The sequence below is a fragment of the Schistocerca gregaria genome, chromosome 2, assembly GCF_023897955.1.
Source record: "Schistocerca gregaria isolate iqSchGreg1 chromosome 2, iqSchGreg1.2, whole genome shotgun sequence".
NCBI classification, from domain to species: domain Eukaryota; kingdom Metazoa; phylum Arthropoda; class Insecta; order Orthoptera; family Acrididae; genus Schistocerca; species Schistocerca gregaria.
In genome coordinates, this window is record NC_064921.1 from 260,375,845 (window position 1) to 260,395,717 (window position 19,873).

General features: G+C 39.2%; 2 protein-coding genes across 16 annotated transcripts in view; one reads left to right on the top strand and one right to left on the bottom strand.

Annotated features, from left to right (window-relative positions):
• Nucleotides 1-9,192, bottom strand: part of LOC126336832 (cleavage stimulation factor subunit 2 tau variant) — a 134,540-nt gene extending 125,348 nt beyond the window's left edge. Inside the window, exon 1 of the mRNA XM_050000906.1 lies at nucleotides 9,121-9,192. The gene's annotated coding sequence lies outside the window, so the exon portion shown is untranslated. The remainder of the gene's footprint in view (nucleotides 1-9,120) is intronic.
• The window catches only part of LOC126336830 (protein phtf), a 191,086-nt gene that overhangs the window by 39,588 nt on the left and 131,625 nt on the right, over nucleotides 1-19,873 (top strand). For 12 of the 15 annotated variants that reach the window (XR_007565007.1, XR_007565011.1, XR_007565010.1 and 9 more), the window contains exon 2: nucleotides 2,838-2,977. Coding sequence is in view for 6 of the 15 variants with exons in the window: in XM_050000896.1 (XP_049856853.1) it covers nucleotides 2,838-2,977 (140 nt within the window). In the remaining 9 variants the exon portion in view is untranslated. Of the gene's footprint in view, nucleotides 1-2,636; nucleotides 2,753-2,837; nucleotides 2,978-19,873 lie in introns of those variants that run through there. The other 3 variants (XR_007565006.1, XR_007565009.1, XR_007565008.1) reach the window with 3 other exon arrangements.

Here is a 19,873-nt window from a genome sequence, read left to right on the forward strand (position 1 = left end):
GGAGTGCACTATCGAATGGGCATGAAAAATTCCACCTAAAAAATCCGCTTTTGTGTAACAGGTAACAAATCAATGTTTACCATTGACACTGGGTGTCACGTGAAGAACATGATAAGCAGTATTTGTCTGTGCTGAGTTTCGTTACACATTGTGGAAGTGTAATTGTAAATATCTGCTGAAAAATCAGAGAAAATGTGCCTGTCATCTCGTAGGAGGGATGTCCACTGCATCCCATCAAATTAATATATTAATATCATCTCTTCTATAGAGATGGAATGGTACTATTTATTTAAATACAAAATGGCAGAAAGACAAAGGTTGCTACTAATGTACAGTGTTAAATAATGGTCCACCATCTGGCCTGTTTTGTTTTCCAACCCAGAAGTGGCATACAGCAATAACACCAGAAGTCTGTGGAGACTTCACTTGATGGTCTGTAAAGCACCTGGGTCGTGGTAGAAGGTATCTGTCTTGAAGTTTGATCTGAGCAGCAGCTTGAGAATGACACACAAATGAATGAAGGGATTCCCCTGACAGCCCCAATTTATAGACGGTGGTGAATGGGAGAGTAGCCCAGATGATGTCACAGCCTTGTGTTATTTAGCAGGGGTTATCCACTTATCACCCATTTGACGAAGACTCACTATCAAGAGAGGCAGGAGAGTCAAAGTTAACCATTAATAGTAAATGACCCCTTCTTCAGTGGCATGCTTAAGTGGGTTCAGACTGTGTGTGGAGGAGTACACAGTCTTTGTACATAATATTCTGTTATGTGTGTGCTTTCTTAAGGCACCTCATACATGATATTAAGTTGAAAGCCATGAGATGGTGCTTGTCAATAACATTTCTCTCTTAAGTTATGCTGCCCTCATTGTGTAGAGACCCAAAGTTGCAATCAATGTGCAATTACTGTTATTCCAACACAGTGTGCTTTTAAATGTGATGCTGTCATGGGAGAACACACTCAAGGTATTCCCCCCCCCCTCCTCCCCCCCCCCCCCCCCAATAGGACATTTTAATGCATGCTTTGTCTCTTGAGTATCCTGTTCCTACATGGCACATAGAGTGAGTCCTCTTTTTCAACAACATTGTATTGAAACCCAGGTAGGCAACATATTGTATTACTGCAACTAGGTCATTCTGCATCACTGATCTCACTTTTGCTTTATTGCTTTCAACATGTATTGCTTAGTGGAACACCTACAACTGCCATTCTATTAGCATTTGATCAGTTTATTTATATTATGAGGTCAAGAAGAACCCAAAATTAAATTATGAGTATGGTTACACAGTGAGTCCATTTGGTTACAATAAAATTAGTTGGCTGTACCTGAACGCTATAGTAGGATTTGCGACTGGTGACTAGCAGCCACTGATGAACTCTAAAGGTTTTGGCATTTTGCAGTTAGTAGGCAATAATGATCAACTGATTAAAAAAATAAAATAAAGTCAATGAAAAACTTAGTACAGTCTTATAAAACTACTTGTTCATACCTCTAAATGCCATAGTAAATAGCAGTGTACTTGCAGCAAATATAAAAGGTAAAATAAATGTAATATATACATTCTGAAAAGTATCACACACTCATTATTTGAGCCATATATTAGTGCACTACTGGGAGGTCAGAAACATGGTTAAAAGTTGTATGAATTGAATTAAATTACCTGAAATGAATTAAATGGATTGTTGAGGATCGAAACATAACTGACAATGGAAGTTTGAGTCAGACCTGGTGGCTTGCTCGTGTAACCTAATGGTTGAGGTGTCTACGTGCAGGCTTTAGCCCTAGTATGGCACAAAACTTCAATTGTCAGTACATGTTAAGTCTTAGGATCGATATTTAATTAAAAAATTATGGAAATACAGTTCTCCCTCATGTATAACAGGAATCCAGTGGTGCCTTTTTCTGTGGCTTACCAGGTCATCTGCCACCTGAGATTACTTATGATAGCAAATGAAATCTGAGCCTACAGTGAAAAGTGATCATTATGAGCTTGTTACCATAACTAGTGAGAAGTAGACCTGTCCGTATTCTTAAAAACTTTTGAAAGTATGCGTTAACTAGAGCACTAATTCATAGAAATGCTCTCAACAAGGCGAAAGAAAGATTATACTGTGTGGGTAACTGCTGTCCAATATTCATGGTTGAACAGAGAAAGCTAAATAGTCTCTTCTGTGTTGTTATTGGATGTCATTTTTTCCTGATTAACTTACTCACTGAATGGAATAACATAAGTGCATGTTCTATCTAATTAAGCCCTCATCTTTTAGCTTTATGAATGATTTACTTTTTTGGGGGAGGGGATCCTTACTTGAGGAAAACACAGTTGACTCTGGACTTGCTGTAAGGATGGGTGTGTCCCATGCTCTGTAGAGCACTACTGCTTTAAAAGCTGATTGGTAATGTTTGACAAGTGATTTTTGTAGCTATGTACCATGCCATGCTTGTTCTGTACCATCAGTTAGCTGCCTTTATTAATCCCGTTGTTAATATTCCACATAGCAACGTTAAAAGTAGTACAGTGTGTGTGCTGTGAGTATGACACTCTCTTATCTCTGCTTTGTTATCTCTCACAGTGACTGTTTCCACTGACAATATTGACTGATCTTGATAACCTATCACAATGTATGACAGCTCAGGAAGTTATTTATGGTGTCCCCACAAATATTTTGCGCCTTTAAGGAGTAAGAGTAAATGTAAAGTTACAGAAAAGCTTCAGTTAAAGTTTCTTTAGTATTTTAATTCTTAATGTAATGAATAATTTATTAAATGAATAATTATTAGTTACAAATACAATTTATTAAACCTAAAAAAAGCTTACCTTCACTAATGCAGGTATCAAAAGAAAATTGGAACTTACGATAAGCAGCAATGGGAACACACAATAGAACAGCGGATTATCCATGGGCTTACCCATGTGCCAAAGAAGACAGCAAAACTTAAGACTGATCTTATAGATGTGGATCTTGTCAGAGGTACGTCCTACCTATTCATTTTATTATTTGTGGACGTTTCTATGCCCACAGTAATTCTTACTACGCTTTTGTCATGTTAATTAAGTACAGTTACTTTCCATTTCTAGTTCTTATTTTTCTGTGACAGTGTTGTTATTAACTCAGTCAACTACTGCACTCAATGACTAGTAAGCACTCTCTATTAAAATATGTCATCACACTGTAAAGCTTGAGGGGACTGTATGAATTATTATTATTATTGAAGTACATCTGTAAAATATTTATTTCACATCAGTGCCAAAGAAACTTTTTTGTGGATGTGGTACAAAAATTAAAAATTTAAACTTCAACCATCAAAATTAAACAGAAATATAGGAATCAGAAATTGAATTAAATAAAGTCATAACAAAAGTGGTATAACTGTTACAAGGAATTCCAAAAGACTGAATGTAGAGTGTCATAACTTCACTTTTACTCAATAAGGAGAATAATGCAAATATTAAAACTCTGAGAGTTTGTTACAAAGTTCAGTCAACATGACTCTATTTTTATGAGTTATAAAGTAGATTGCTGTGCTAATCTAAAAACCATTTGGGATGATATTTTACATTTGAAAATAATAGAATTTTAAGATACACACATACACACTTGCTGGCCTTACAATCGTAATTTTTTTAGTTACTTTTTCATATATGTTTTTGATCATCAAAAAATTCTGTCTTAGATGGTTCCACTAAAGATGAGAAAAAAAATAAATGTTGTCATATGGACTGTGGCATTTGGGCAACAACAATGCAAAGTTTCTAAACATATAAGGACTGATTTTTTTTATCTACCAAAGGCTTTTTCTTTTTTCTTCTTCTTCTTCTTCTTCTTCTTTTCCCCTCAAAACAACAATATTGTCCTCTTCAAAGCAGTTCCCTTCAGCAGCTATACTCCAGTAGAGTCCAGCACAGAAAGACTTCAACTGGTAGGGCTTTCAGCCTGTCGGTCACATTCTTTTGAGTGTTCCCCAGTCCCAAAATGATATCCTTTTAAGACATTTTTAATTTCAGGAAAAGGAAAAAGTCATAAGGATGCAGATCAGGCAGAAAAGGGCGACTGTAGAACAACAGGGATGCATTTTGAGGTAAATGGAACTGGTCATGTGGGATTGGTTATTGTATGATACAGTGTCCTCTTGTCCCCATTGTCCAGTCTCACTAACTTCGCTTTTTTCCTGAGCCTTTCAAAGATATGTTTATAAAACACTTGGTTGACAGTTTGTCCTGGAGGAACAGTCTCACAAGAGCAATCACATGTTTGACATCTTTGCCGGTTTTTGAAGTTGAAGATCTCCTTGAGTGAGGTTCGTCTTCAACATGTTCTCGGTGTTCCAAAAATAATTTGTGCTGGTGAAAAACTTTAGCTCTTGATAAGGAATGTTTCCTATAGGCCTGTTTCAACTTATCAAAGGTCACACTCACAGATTCCCCAAGTTCAACACAAAACTTGATTTCGTAACATTGCTTTAAATTTCACTGTTTCATTTTTGTAACACACAACAAAAACATAACTTCACTGATTGCACTCTCAGAGAACTTGTGATGGCCGTACAGAGCTGAGCATCCGGAAGGAATGGACACACTGGTCTACACAAGTAGAACAACACAGCATTGCCAGATCACTCGCAGTATTGTCAGTCTCATTACTTTTCTCACATACCTTGTATAACTTTATTACCTATTACAAGTTTGTTATTGACTTCTTATTTTGTTCAGTGATTCCTCTATGGTACACAAGGAATTGTCAGATGGATTAATAAATAGGTAAATCCTTCGTGAGTATATTCTTGAGGAGGTATAATATGTCATAGAAGCAAAAATACATTATACATACTTACAACAAAAAAGAGATAAGCTAGTGTTCTGTCCACAGATCCTAAGTGAAGTAGCCCTCAGAGATACGGAACAAATAATTCCAAACTCGCCACACACACACAAAATGTATACAAACTAAATCACATAAGATAATTCTTAGGCTATTGTAGATACACCTCACCAAGTGGAGTAAACAGTGTTGGTAAAAGTTTTGGTGACAAGTAGTTCCTTTACGTTCTTCTTAAATTGTATTTTTTGGCAGCTAAACTTTTTGTGGTTGCTGAAAACTTTTTGGAAATATACATATCTGAATAATGAACATCTTCCTGGGCCCAAGGAAGTGACTTTAAATCTTTATGCAGATTATTTTTATTTCTAGTATTGATTCCATGAACTGAGATGTTGATTTGAAAAAAGATATATTGTTTGTAACAAATTTTGTAAATTAATGTGGAAGGACTTTCTTGAACAGGTCTCTGCAGAATTTTCTTGAGTTTACGTCTCTCACAACTCTCATTCGTGAAGAAATGTACTGTTGTCCTGTAGTTAATATTCCCAGCTGCTTAAACAGATACGAGATATATGTGTGTGTTTGGGGGGGGGGGGGGGGGTTGTCCCAACACAGTTATAGTTAATTCCTTTTTATTGCAGTAAACAGTTTTTGCCTAAGCAATAAGTTGCTGTAAAATATTGTCTTTAGAACACTAGTGAATGAAAATATGCAGGTTATGACATTTCCAAAGTCGTGTTTGTTGTTGTTAATTGTTGTGTAAAAAGTAGATGAATACATACATTTAATGTGTGTACGTTAGGGTTGGCAACTTTTGAGCGTGCACATCCAAGAACTTAGCACTTTCTACCTAGAAGACCAATTCTTGTTAGTAGCTTTGTAAATTAGGGGCTGCTTATTTTTAACAACACAGTCCTGAATGATCATTGTTTTTTGAAAGGTGAAAACTTGTTTACTTTTTTCCAAAAATTTAAAGCAACATCATTTGTATAAAACTGGTGTATCACTTTTTAACATGGATTATTATTTCTTCTGTTGGTGTCCATTACGTAATATGACAACAATGGTTGTATCATCTACAATAAGAGCTAACTGTGCTTCATGATCCATGTTAGATGTCAGAGCATTAGCATGGAATAAGAACTGTAATGTATTAGAATGTTCTGTCGATGTAATTAAATGCTTTAGACAAGACACAGATTATCTTACCAATTAAATGTTTTATTGTGTACTCAGCGAATGTATAAATCGTTGCCGCAATAAAAATGTAAAAAGCTTTCCGAACACCATGTATTAATATAAAACACAGCCAAAGTCCTTGATGATATCTTGCTGGTATGAGCAAAACTAGTCATAGTTGTTTTTTTTTTTTTTTTAAGCAAGTTGGAGCTCATTATTGTTTCTCTCAAGTGCGTACCCTTACTAGCTTTAGAATATACAAGATACGAGACCCAAGATCCAATCCAAAGAGTCTGTATGGTAAAAAATGACTTGATGAAGTGGTAGCCAGTCATGAGCAGTGTAGCCAACTGGTGTTATGACCTCTGCAGTATCCCAGTAATCTGTTGCAATGACATGTGATTGTACATTAGATTGGCCTTAAGAGGAAGGTGTAGCCAGACATTCAGAACCTTCCTGCTGTAATCACATAATGAGGATCTCTTATGAGTTTGATATGTTATTTTATTCCAACTAAGATACAATGAAAGCTGCTAATATGAACTATAAAAGTGTGATTGATTGAATATACGATTATTGATCAGATGAGTTTCTCAAAACTCACATCAGGAGAGATTGGCTGCTAGTAGGTGACATCTGTATTTAATTATTATTCTTAGATTACATTCCAATAACGGAAATTCCCCTGGATGGAAAACAATACATAAAATAAAGGAAAGACAAACATTATCCTGTAGCAGATTGATATATGGCACACAGAAACATAGAACGGAAAACAGTATTCACACTAGCTTTTGAGCTCTTGCTCTTTCTTTGGTAAAAGTATGCACACATTCACACAAAAAACCACACAGACATCCAAATGTGTGCTCCTACAGTTGTGGTGAGACTGATTATTGATTATGGAGAGCATTTGTCTGGGCAGATGGAAGTAAAGATGGTGTAGGGAAGGATGCATGAAACGAGGAGGGGGTAGTGGAATAGTATGAGGTAGGTCTTTCAACAACTGGCTTAGCACCTGCACAACAAGATAAACATGAGTTCAAAGGGTATAGCTTATAAGAGACAGAGGGGGAGGGGAAAGGAGTGAAGAGATCTTTCATGATTTTGAAACAATCCAGAGAAACAAAATATGTAATACATATCTTCAAAATAATTGATATGATAATGTGCCTTCCATAGGCCGTAAGTGAAATGATCCTCAGCCTTCCATAGGCCCTAAGTGAAATCACCCACAAAGATGAGAAACAAGTTACACACTTTTAATTTACACATTACTTAAATAGTATACTACAAACACTTAATGTGTAAATATGAAAGTGCCTAAGAGAATTTCTAGACCATTATAGCCCAACATTAACAAAACAAAAATAATTTTACAAGGTTTACTCACAAAGACTGAGTTATTGCATTGCACTAAGCCAAAGTCTGGTATTACACATGCCATGTTAGACCACACACACACAAACAAATCGTTAACTACATTGGTTGGTTTCACTAAGCAATTTGTCAGTGGAATAGTAGGAATTGGCCACGTATAAATCCTTGAGGCTTCACTTAAATTGTAGTGTATTAGTAGCCTAAATTTTTGGACAGCTTTGGCACTATGGTAACACTGGTTCCCATCAGATCACTGAAGTTAAGTGCTGTTGGGCTTGGCAAGCACGTGGGTGGGTGACCCTCTGGGTCTGCCCAGTGCTGTTGGCGGGTGTGCCCAGTATCGTTGGGCTTTCTGAGGCCTGTTCAGATGGAGAGACTAGCTTAACTGTTAATGGATACTAGGTAGTTATTGAAAATGAACATCCTTGAATAATATATTTCTAGACCAAAGTGAGTTATTCTATGTTTTTGTTACAATTCTTCTCATTCTTAGTACTGATTATGTACACCGAGCTGTGGAAGAGAGGTGCATTATTTATGAAAAATATCATGGAGTAGTACATATTCTGAGAAGTGTGGGTAGGACACCCAGTTCTTTGAATGAGGTGTTCTTGACTTTGTACCACTAACAATTTGTATTGTGTAATTTTTTACATCACCTTTGTTTATGACACCCACATTGGAAACAATAATTTCACGTGCTCCTTCCAACTGAATTTGTTAGCAAGTTGTAGAAAAATGTAAGTTAATGCATATGAGAAGGAAAAACCAACCTCTAATGTTCAGATACAGCATTACTAGTGTCCTGCTTGATACAGTCAAGTCTTTTAAATATCTTTGCATAACGATGCAAAGCAATTTGAAATGGAATGAGCATTTGAGGATTGTGGTAGGAAAGGCGAATAGTGAAATTCAATTTGTTGGGAGAATTCTGGGCAGGTGTGAATCATCTGTAAAGGAGACCACATATAGAATGCTACTACAACCTATCTTTGAGTACTGCTAGAGTATTTGGGATCTGTACGAGGTCAGATTAAAAGAAGACATCGAAGCAGTTCAGAGGCAGGCTGCTAGGTTTATTACTAGGAGTTTCGAACAACACACAAGTGTTACAGAGATGCTTCAGGACCTCAAATGGGAACCCTGGAAAGAAGATGACAGTCTTTTTGAGCAACACTATTGAAAAAATTTAGAGAACTGGCACATGAAGCTGAGAGCAGAATGTTTCTGTTGCCTCCAACATACATTGCGCGTAAGGACCATGAAAACATGAGAAATTTTGGCTCATATGGAGACATGTAAACAATTGTTTTTCCCTTGTTCTATTTGTGAGTGGAACGAGGAAAGAAAAGGTCTATTAGTGGTATGGGGTACCCTCCGTCATGTGGTGTAAGGTGGATTGCAGAGTATTGGTGTAGATGTAGAGATAGGAAGCAATCGCTGTATAGATGTAAAAAGATACCCTTTTCCAGTGGATCTTAGGAAGACAAAGTGAATTTTAAAAAGTTTGTTAGATCTTCTCCAAAGGTAAATCTAGCAACGGGTGCACATGGGACGAGGCTCATCAATTTGACTAAAGCTATGTTAATAGAGGCGGGTAAATGTCCCTGTCAAGTTACTAGAATATTTTATCTGATTTGGCCGTACGAAAAGGTAAAACTGTCTCTAAATATTTAAACAATGGAAAATCCAGGATGGAATGTAACAATATTATGAGAAGGAAAGTTGCTACTCACAATATGCCGGATATGCTGAGTCGCAGATAGGCACAGCAAAAAAATTTTCACACTTAAAGCTTTTGGCCAATGGTGTTTGTCAACATTGGACACACACACACACACACACACACTCTGTGATCAGCAGCACCAGTGCATGATGGGAGTGACGACTGGGTGGGGGAAAGGAGATGGCTGGGGCGGAAAGGCAGAGGAATAGTATGGTGGGGATGGCGGACAGTAAAGTGCTACAGGTTGGGCGGCGGGGAGGAAAGAGATGGGGAGGGGGGTGGGGGAGTAGTGGATGAGGAGAGACAGAGAGAGAAATACCGCCACTTCCCCCTCGCCCCCTCCCCACCTCTCCCCTGCCTGCCACCCAACCTGCAGCACTTCACTTTCTTCCATCCCCACCATACTATCCCTCCCCCCTTCCCGCTCCAGCCTCCTCCTTTCCCCTACCCAGTCATCACTCCCATCATGCACTGGCACTGCTGCTCGCAATGCGGTTTCAGTTGTTTGAGTCTGCAGTCGTGTGCGAGTTGCGTTTTCATGAGTGTGTGTGTGTGTGTGTGTGTGTGTGTGTGTGTGTGTGTGTGCGCACACACATGTGTGTGTCTATTGTTGACAAAGGCCATTGACCGAAAGCTTTAAGCGTGAAAATCTTTTTGTTGTGCCCATCTACGACCCAGCATCTCCACTATATGGTGAGTAGCAACTTTCCTTCTCATAATATTGTCTCTAAAGATTTACTTACAGAGTATGAGGAAAATTTGAGCGACCAATGTATGACAGGAGCAGCAGGTGAATGGCTAATAGTACAGACTTGCAAACATGCCATTCGGCAGCTTGGGCTTGGTTCCTGTTGTTTCCATAATTTTTTCTTGTATTTTATTCCTTGTAATGTTAAATAATTAATTATAAAATTTAAATATACTTAAACATTTCAATTTATACATTTAAAATTAACGTATTCAATATAGTTACTAGTACTACCCTTGTAAATCAAAAGGCTATTGGCCACCACTTTGAAGCACGTTGTTGAAATTTTGTACGAGCCACCACTGCTGCATATAGACTTTTTTTTTCAAGTTGAATGATAGTGAATTGTCAAGGAACCATTTATTAATGTCGGTGAAATATTCATAAAAAAAATTACGTCATCAGTAAACAAAAGAAGCTTACCATGTAGTAATGTTACTGTTAAGAAGCCATTAATATATACAAGTAAAATAAGGACCCTAGGATGAAATCCTAGGACACATCTTTCAATTAGTTCAACTTATGGTGTAGGCTAATAAGTTAATTATGACTATTTCTATTGACACATTCCATTTTCTATCAGATAGATATGATTTAAAGTATTTTTCATTACTCTCTGCAAGACCATGATATTCTATTTTATTTAGAAGTGTGCCTTGATTTATATAGTCAAATGCCTTTGATATGCCACAAAATATACTAGTAGCATATACCTTACTCTCTATGGAATTAAGTACATTCTCACTACATGTTTAAATAGCCATGTCAATATCAAAATCGTATTGAAATCCCGTCCTGCAAGTCTCCTGACTCAGGCTTTTGGATGATTTTTCTGAACTGTACCCCTTTCCCTAAAGCTCTACCGTCGTTTTTCTTCACCCCCCTTTCTTCCCTTTCACTCTTCTGCCAGAAGAAGGCTCTGAAAGCTTGTAATAGTTAAACCATTTTGTGTGTGTGTTCCCTTGCTGCCGCTTGGTGAGTAGATTTTTTATTTATTCACTTACATTAAACTGTAGCAAATGTTGATTGTAGGCACATTGCTAAGAAAGTGCTTATGTGTTAATATTTCTAAACTTTTTAAGACAGCAGCCATAAACTAAAGCTGGACAGATGTTTGAATGTTACTGCTGTAACATGTTTTGTATATGGTGGTTTATCTTAAGCGCATTTCAGCCAGTTGAGGAATACTCCACTGATAAATGCTACTATACTTAGAACATTACTCTTTAATTATTGCATTAACTCTTCTAAAACCTTACTATAAAATATATACCAAACTAATTAACAATATACAGGGTGTTAAAAAAAGGTACAGCCAAACTTTCAGGACACATTCCTCACACACAAATAAAGAAAAGATGTTATGTGGACATGTGTCCAGGAACACTTAATTTCCATGTTAGAGCTCATTTTAGTTTCATCAGTATGTACTGTACTTCCTCGATTCACCACCAGTTGGCCCAATTGAAGGAAGGTAATGTTGACTTCAGTGCTTGTATTGACATCGACTCATTGCTCTACAGTACGAGCATCAAGCACATCAGTATGTAGCATCAACAGGTTAGTGTTAATCACGAACGTGGTTTTGCAATCAGTGCAATGTTTACAAATGCGGAGTTGGCAGATGCCCATTTGATGTGATGTATGGATTAACATGGGGCAATAGCTGTGGCGCGGTACGTTTGTATCGAGACAGATTTCCAGAACGAAGGTGTCCCGACAGGAAGCAATTGATTGGCGTCTTAGGGAGCACGGAACATTCCAGCCTATGACTCGCGACTGGGGAAGACCTAGAACGACAAGGACACCTGCAATGGACGAGGCAATTCTTCGTGCAGTTGACGATAATCCTAATGTCACCGTCAGAGAAGTTCTGCTGTACAAGGTAACTTAGACCATGTCACTGTATGGAGAGTGCTACGGGAGAACCAGTTGTTTCCGTACCATGTACAGCGTGTGCAGGCACTATCAGCAGCTGATTGGCCTCCTCGGGTACACTTCTGTCAATGGTTCATCCAACAATGTGTCAGTCCTCATTTCAGTGCAAATATTCTCTTTACGGATGAGGCTTCATTCCAACGTGATCAAATTGTAAATTTTCATAATAAACATGTGTGGGCTGAGGAGAATCCGCACCCAATTGTGCAATCACGTCATCAACACATTTGGGCAGGCATTGTTGGTGACGTCTTGATTGGGCCCCATGTTCTTCCACCTACGCTCAATGGAGCACGAAATCATGATTTCATACGGAATACTCTACCTGTGCTGCTAGAACATGTGCCTTTACAAGTACGACACAACATGTGGTTCATGCACGATGGTGCTCCTGCACATTTCAGTCGAAGTGTTTGTACGATTCTCAACAACAGATTCAGTGACCGATGGATTGGTAGAGGCGGACCAATTCCATGGCCTCCACACTCTCCTGACCTCAACCCTCATGACTTTCATTTATGGGGGCATTTGAAAGCTCTTGTATGCGCAACCCCGGTACCAAATGTTGAGATTCTTCTTGCTTATATTGTGGACGGCTGTGACACAATACGCCATTCTCCAGGGCTGCATCAGCGCATCAGGGATTCCATTCAACGGAGGGTGGATGTGTGTATCCTCACTGAAGGAGGACATTTTGAACATTTCCTGTAACAAAGTGTTTGAAGTCATGCTGGTACATTCTGTTGCTGTGTGTTTCCATTCCATGATTAATGTGATTTGAAGAGAAGTAATAAAATGAGCTCTAACATGGAAAGTAAGCGTTTCTGGACACATGTCCACATAACATATTTTCTTTCTTTGTGTGTGAGGAATGGTTCCTGAAAGTTTGGCCGTACCTTTTTGTAACACCCTGTATTAATCCCTGTTATCAATAAACAAATTTCAGATGTCCATTGTGGTTTCAGAAATGAAAGATTTTGTTCAGACTATACTTTTTACACATACACAAATAGTTTAATTTATCAATATACTTTGTTTACTTCTCCTTTGAAGTGAAATTACACAAACAAATATGTGTCACAGCCATGGACACCCGCATTGCACCCTCTTATGCCAACCTATTTGTAGTTCATCTAGAGGAGATCTTCCCAGCTTCCCAGAACACCAAATCCCTAGTCTGGTTTAGGTTCATTGATAATTTCTTCATGATCTCGACTCAGGGCAAAGACACCGTATCTTCACTCCTTCATAACCTCAACATGTTCTCTCCATCCTCTCCACCTGTTCCCCCCTCACCCAGCATAACTCCTCCTGATGGCTCCATCCACACCTCTGTCCACATTAAACCCACCAACCACCACACCAACAGAACCTCCATTTTGCCAGCTGTCATCCCTTCCCATCCATGCAACCTGGCTACCCAGGGAAGGTGTATCTGCAGTAACAAGAACTCCCTTGCCCACTATGCTGAGGGTCTCACCGAGGCCTTACAGGCACCCTGTCTGTAATCTGATCTCCTGTGCCATTTCCCCTCACACCCCAAGAACCAGCTACAAAGGATTGCCCCCTTCATTACCCAATACCACCCTAAGCAGAACCAGGTCCTTTGTCAGGTCTTCGATTATCTATCATCATGCCCTGAAATGAGGGACATCCTATCTAAGATCATTCCCACCCTTACTAAAGAGGTATTCCATTGCCCATCCAACCTCCCCAACATCCTAGTCCATTCCTATGCCATTCTCAATCCCAACAGCTTGCAACAGGGATCATATCCCTATGGAAGACACAGTTGCAAGACCTGCGTAGTCCACCCACCCAGCACTTCCTATACCAGTCCTGCACAGGATTATACTATCCCATCTCAGGTTGGGCCACCAGTGAAAGCTGCCATGTCATATACCAGCTCTGCTGCAATCATTGCACAGCTTTTTATATTTGTATGTCTACTAACCATCTGTCCACCAGGATGAATGGCCTCTTCCAAACTGTGGCAGAGAGCAAAGTAGACCACCGTGGGGCACAGCTTAGAGCTGAACATAACATGCTTGATTTCAATTGCTGCTTCACTACTCAAACCATGTGCATCGTCCCCTCCAACACCAACTTTTCAGAACTCCACTCTTGAAATTATCCCAGCCACAACATAGAATAACCTACTGTCCCCATACTCTCCACCCAACAGTTTCCACCCCATCTGTCCTATCACCTCCTCTCTTTTCACATCTCCCACCGTCTTTGTGTGCCACCCCTTGACAACGCAACTGCCTGTCTTTCCCTTTACCCCTCCTGTCCTTTTTCACTCCCTTCACTACCTCCACCTCCCTATCCCACAACCTCCTGATGTTTCACCTATTGGCAGTCTAATGCCTGCACACTCTGCCAGACAGCATTCTTCTCTCCCCCCCTCCCCCCCCCCCCCCCTTTCACCTGTACACTGCTGTCCCTTCCCTTTCCCCACTCCACTCCCTCCAGGTTGCCTCAGTTGCATTCTGGCCAAGCTGCCATGGATAGCTGTCTTGTGTGCATGAGTTATCCTTGCTTGTTTCAATAACTGTGTGAGTGTTTTCTTTGCTGACGAAGGCTTTGGCTGAAAGCGGTTGTGTCGGTGCCTTTCCATTGTGCCTTAGTGCAATTCAGTATTTCATATTTACTATGAGTAGCAATCTGTCTTATTCGTATTGTCAAATAGTTTTATATTAATTCTCATGTCACAAACGTACATAGGTGCACAGTTAACATGTCATATTGTCTTTGACCAAAATTTGGCCAAGTCTAGTCCATTTGCTGTCGGTTGATGGAGGTGTTCTGCAATATAGGAGGCTGGACACAGTTGATACTGAAGCATGTGCTGAACAGTCTGGACTTCTCAACAATGAAACGTAATATTGTTAAACCTTGACCCACTCCTGATCTCAGCCTACTCAAAGATTTCCAGTTCATCCATTCCTTGTCATGTCCAGAGGCAGAGTTTCAGGAACTCTTTTCCAGCCATAGGTAAGGGAAGTCTTATCCCTCCAAAGTAGCACCCTGGACTTGTCAGTGGTGATAGTAAGGACCTTTGATGTTCTAAGGAAATTCTTCTTTGACTTCAATCTCTGTGAATGCGGTTTATGCCCATACAGAGGATGGGTTCATTCTTGTTTCACTTTCTTTCGTTCCTTATTCATCACAATTTCTCTTCGAATGGGAGGTGGTGCTATTCCACTAGGTGGTAAATCCATTTGACAGGAGTAGATTTCAAACAACCTGTTATAATTTTGCAGGTGTCCTTGAGATCTATGTCTACCTGTTTGGCACATGATGAATTATACCGAACAGGGCAAGTGCACTCTGCTGCAGAACAAGCTAATGCAAGAGCAGAGGTACATATAGTTTCAGGTTGACTGCCCCACTGTGATCCAGCCAATTTTCTTAACAGATTGTTCATGGTGGAAACTTGCAACTTGCAATTCATGCAGTCTCTCTTGAAAGTAAGAGATCTGTCCAGTGTCATTCCAAGGTATTTTTGAGTGTAGCATTTTTGTAGCTCAACTCTTGACCATACTGTCATCAACTTATGAGTAGATTCCCTACTTCTCAAATGAACACCATACACCTGAGTCTTTGAGGGGTTTGCTTTAAGCTGATTTGTGCTATTGGTAGATCTTAAACGTCTTTGTGAGGGTGTTCTCCACTGGTTCAAAGTCTGAGTTCTGAATGGCAAGAGCAAGGTCATCAGTGTGTAAGAAACTCCTGGTGATGGGCGCTGTAGCTTGGTCGTTTGTATGCATGTTGAATGGGGTTGGAACCAACACACTTGGATGGGGAAGACAGTTTTTCTATAGTTTCCATCAACTGTGCTGCCCTCGAAAGTCAACGAAGAACCTGTGGTTTTGGAGAATTGCTGTGATAAACCTGATTGGGCTAAAATCCTTGGTCACATTGTGTACCTAGATTAGTAGTAGCTTGACGGTTTACTCCAAAAATATCCAAATTTTCAAGTAGTATATAGTGGAAACATTTATTTTGGATATGAGCATCATGACAGGTTTCCCTGCACCCTGTACCGTATCTCCGCCTACCAGCTCTCTTTTGTAGCACCAGTATTCTGCTTAATAGCACATTAGCAACATGGCCTACACCTATGTCTCATAATTTATTAATAGGAAAGCTGCCCTAAAGAGACAAAGAAATGGTACACCTGCCTAATATCAAGTAGGAACCTCACAAGCACGCAGAAGTGCTGCAACATGACTCGGCATGATTCGACTAATGTCTGAAGTAGGGCTGGAGGGGATTGACAGAATGAATCCTGCAGGGATTTTCACAAATCCCTAAGAATACAAGGGGGTTGAGATCTCTTCTGAACAGTACATTGCAGGGCACCCCAAATGTGCTCAATAATGTTCGTGTGTTGGGAGTTTGGAGGCCAGCGGAAGTGTTTAAATACAGAATAATGTTCCTATCACCACTGTGTAGCAGTTCTGGACATGCGGGGTGTTGCATTGTCCTGCTGGAATTGTGTAAGTCCATCAGAATGCACAATGGGCATGAATGATCAGACAGGACACTTACATACGTGTCACCTGTCAGAGCTGTACCTAGATATATCAGAGGTCCCATATCACTCTAACTACTCAAACCCCATGCCATTACAGAGCTTCCACCAGCTTGAAGAGTCCCCTGCTGCCATTAAGGATCCGCGGATTCATGAGGTTGTCTCCATACGCGTACACATCCATCCACTCGTTATAATTTGAAATGAGACTCGTCCGACCAGGCAACATGTTTCCAGTCATCAACAGGCCAATGTCAGTGTTGATGGGCCCAAGTAAGGCGAGAAGCTTTGTGTCATGCAGTCTTCAAGAGTACACAAGTGGGATTTCTGATCCGAAAGACCTTATTGATGATGTTTCATTGAATGGTCCACATACTGAAACTTTTTGATGGCCCAGCATTGAAATCTGCAGCAGTTTGTGGAAGGGTTCCATTTCTGTCACGTTGAATGATTCTATTCAGTCGTCGTTGGTCCCTTTCTTGCAGGATCTTTTTCCAGGTCAAAATGATGTCAGAGTTGATGTTTTATCAGATTCCTGATATTCACAGTACACTCATGAAATGGTCATACAGAAAAATGTGCACTTCATCACTACCTCGAATATGCTGTGTTCCATAATTTGTGTGCAGACTATAACACAATGTTCAAACTCACTCACATCTTGATGACCTGCCACTGCAGCAGCAATAAGCAATCCAACAACTGTGCCAGACACTTCTTGTGTTACATAGGCATTGCTGACTGCAGTGCCACATTCTGTCTGTTTACACATCTATGTATTTGAATACACATGCCTGTACCAGGTTCAGGGGCACTTCAGTGTAGATACTACTTTCAACGACTGGTTAAATAACTACAATGCACTGCTTTATTTTCATATACACAAAATTTATATGGTTTTCCCATCAAAGATTTTCATCCAAATACTGACCAATGAATTTACAGTTTTCGTTGTACATATATGAAATTCCACAAATACTATCTATATATATGTAGTATGTATGATTTGCATAATTTGAACCTTAGTTAACAATGAGCTTGTGGTATTGGCTTTCAAACCATGCTTCCTAAAATATTTAGTTACCTCTGATTTTCCATGGATTACTGTCTTGTTGTCACCACAAGAAATGGAAATTAGAAGGTTGTACAATGTCATTTGTATGTTGGAGAAAAATAAATGGCCCCAGTACTGACCTTTGTGGCGAGCCCTACTTTACAGGTTGGCATGGACTGAACATTGATTTTTCCCACACAATTTGATAAATTATAACTCAGCAGGGGATAAGTAGACAGAAGTTCAAGTAATGTGTGTCTAATACTCCTTGCCCTCCATTTCTGTAAGAATAACACATAATTGACTTGGTCAAATACCTTTCTAATATCCAAAAATTTGCACACAGCACTCATATTTGTTCTTCATCTGGCAAGCTATAGAGCTTGTGCAAAATTCTTCAGCAGCTGTTTTGATGTTGCAATCTTTCTGAAGTCCACATTGTGTTTGTGCTACAAGATTGTTTTTAGTGAGGAAGGTACTAAACTTAGTCAGCATCACTGACTCAAGGATCTTACTAATCATTGCTGTTGGTTGGCAGACGGATGTCTGATACTTCTACATTCAACCCTTATTTTATCTATTGGTATGACTAAACTTCTTTCCAGTGCACTGGGACATGTGTCTTTTGTGATGCCACAGTGAATGGGATACGTAATTAGTTTAACTGCTACAATGATACATTTCTGTATAGACCATCCCACTGACACACATGTGTGGGTTTTAGCTGCAGAATTATTTTGTTTATATATTGCTCTTTTACTGCCTCAGATCCAAAGCCTCTAACTGACATTTAACTGTGTACTGGCTTACTATGTGGGTCTGAGTCCAGAATTATGGTACCAGCTGTGGAAATAAAATGTTCATTGAGAATATTGCAAACTATATTTAGATATTGTATCAGTTGACTTCCACAGCTGTTATTTATTATTTGCCCTCTTGTGTTTAAAGATGCTTTGTGGTATTTTTAATGAGATTGTTGGTGGTATTGCTTACATTTGCTGGCTTTGCTATTGCACAATGTTTGCTTTTTTTTGTAATATTTCCAACTTCATTTGGCGCTGGTATACTATTCTTGGAAAATGCTCAGCCAAATGATTTGTCCAGTATATGTAAGACAGAATGTGAAAAGGGACCTCTTTTCGAAAATTTTTGATTTTGAGCTATTATAATTTTTTACAATTTGTGTTAAAAAAAATTCTCTCTCTACATAGCGGGTTATGACATGTTGAATAATCGGGATGGAAAAGAGGTGTTACATAATGCATTTTAAAGTTTCATTTTATTGCCATTGTTTAAATGGACATATTTAAGAAGTAAATTCTGTGTGTATATCACCCTAAAAATTTTATTTGCAGAATGGTACAGAGTTTTACAAGTTAACATTAATATTATATGGTTAACCCTTCCAGACCTATAGCACACTGCAGTATACATAAGCTTACGACCAAGTAAATTGGGCCAGTAGTGAGATAAATTAGTGAGCCCTGTGCCATTTTATTTTGGCAAAGTATTGCTATTTTTGGTATTCTTATTCTACATGATCTTACAAAAAGGTACGGCCAAACTTTCAGGAAACATTCCTCTCACACAAATAAGGAAAAGATGTTATGTGGATATGTGTCTGAAAACGCTTAATTTCCATGTTAGAGCTCATTTTAGTTTCCTCCACCTACACTCAATGGAGCATGTCATCATGATTTAATACGGGATACTCTACGTGTGCTGCTAGAACATGTGCCTTTACAAGTACGACACAACATGTGGTTCATGCACGATGGAGCTCATGCACGTTTCAGTCGAAGTGTTCGTACGCTTCTCAACAACGGATTCGGTGACCGATGGATTGGTAGAGGTGGACCAATTCCATGGCCTCGACACTCTCTTGACCTCAACCCTCATGACTTTCATTTATGGGGGCATTTGAAAGCTCTTGTCTACGCAACCCCGGTAACAAATGTAGAGACTCTTCGTGCTTGTATTGTGGACGGCTGTGATACAACACGCCATTCTCTAGGGCTTCATCAGCGCATCAGGGATTCCATGCAACAGAGGGTGGATCCATGTATCCTCGCTAACGTAGGACATTTTGAACATTTCCTGTAACAGAGTGTTTGAAGTCACGTTGGTATGTTTGTTGCTGTGTGTTTCCATTCCATGATTAATGTGATTTGAAGAGAAGTAATAAAATGAGCTCTAATATGGAAAGTAAGTGTTCCGGACACATGTCCACATAACATATTTTCTTTCTTTGTGTGTGAGGAATGTTTCCTGAAAGTTTGGCTGTACCTTGTTGTAACACCCTGTATATTATTGGCAACTGCAAAGTGGCAGTATCTGTAAGCTTTCATAACTCTAATATAAAAAGTGACCACATGTCTTATTTGGTATTAATGTAATCACAGAATGTTCTTATTCTATACAAAACTACTCTGCGATCCTTAAAATGACTCTGCATTTTAGAAAATACTTTTTTATGAAGCATT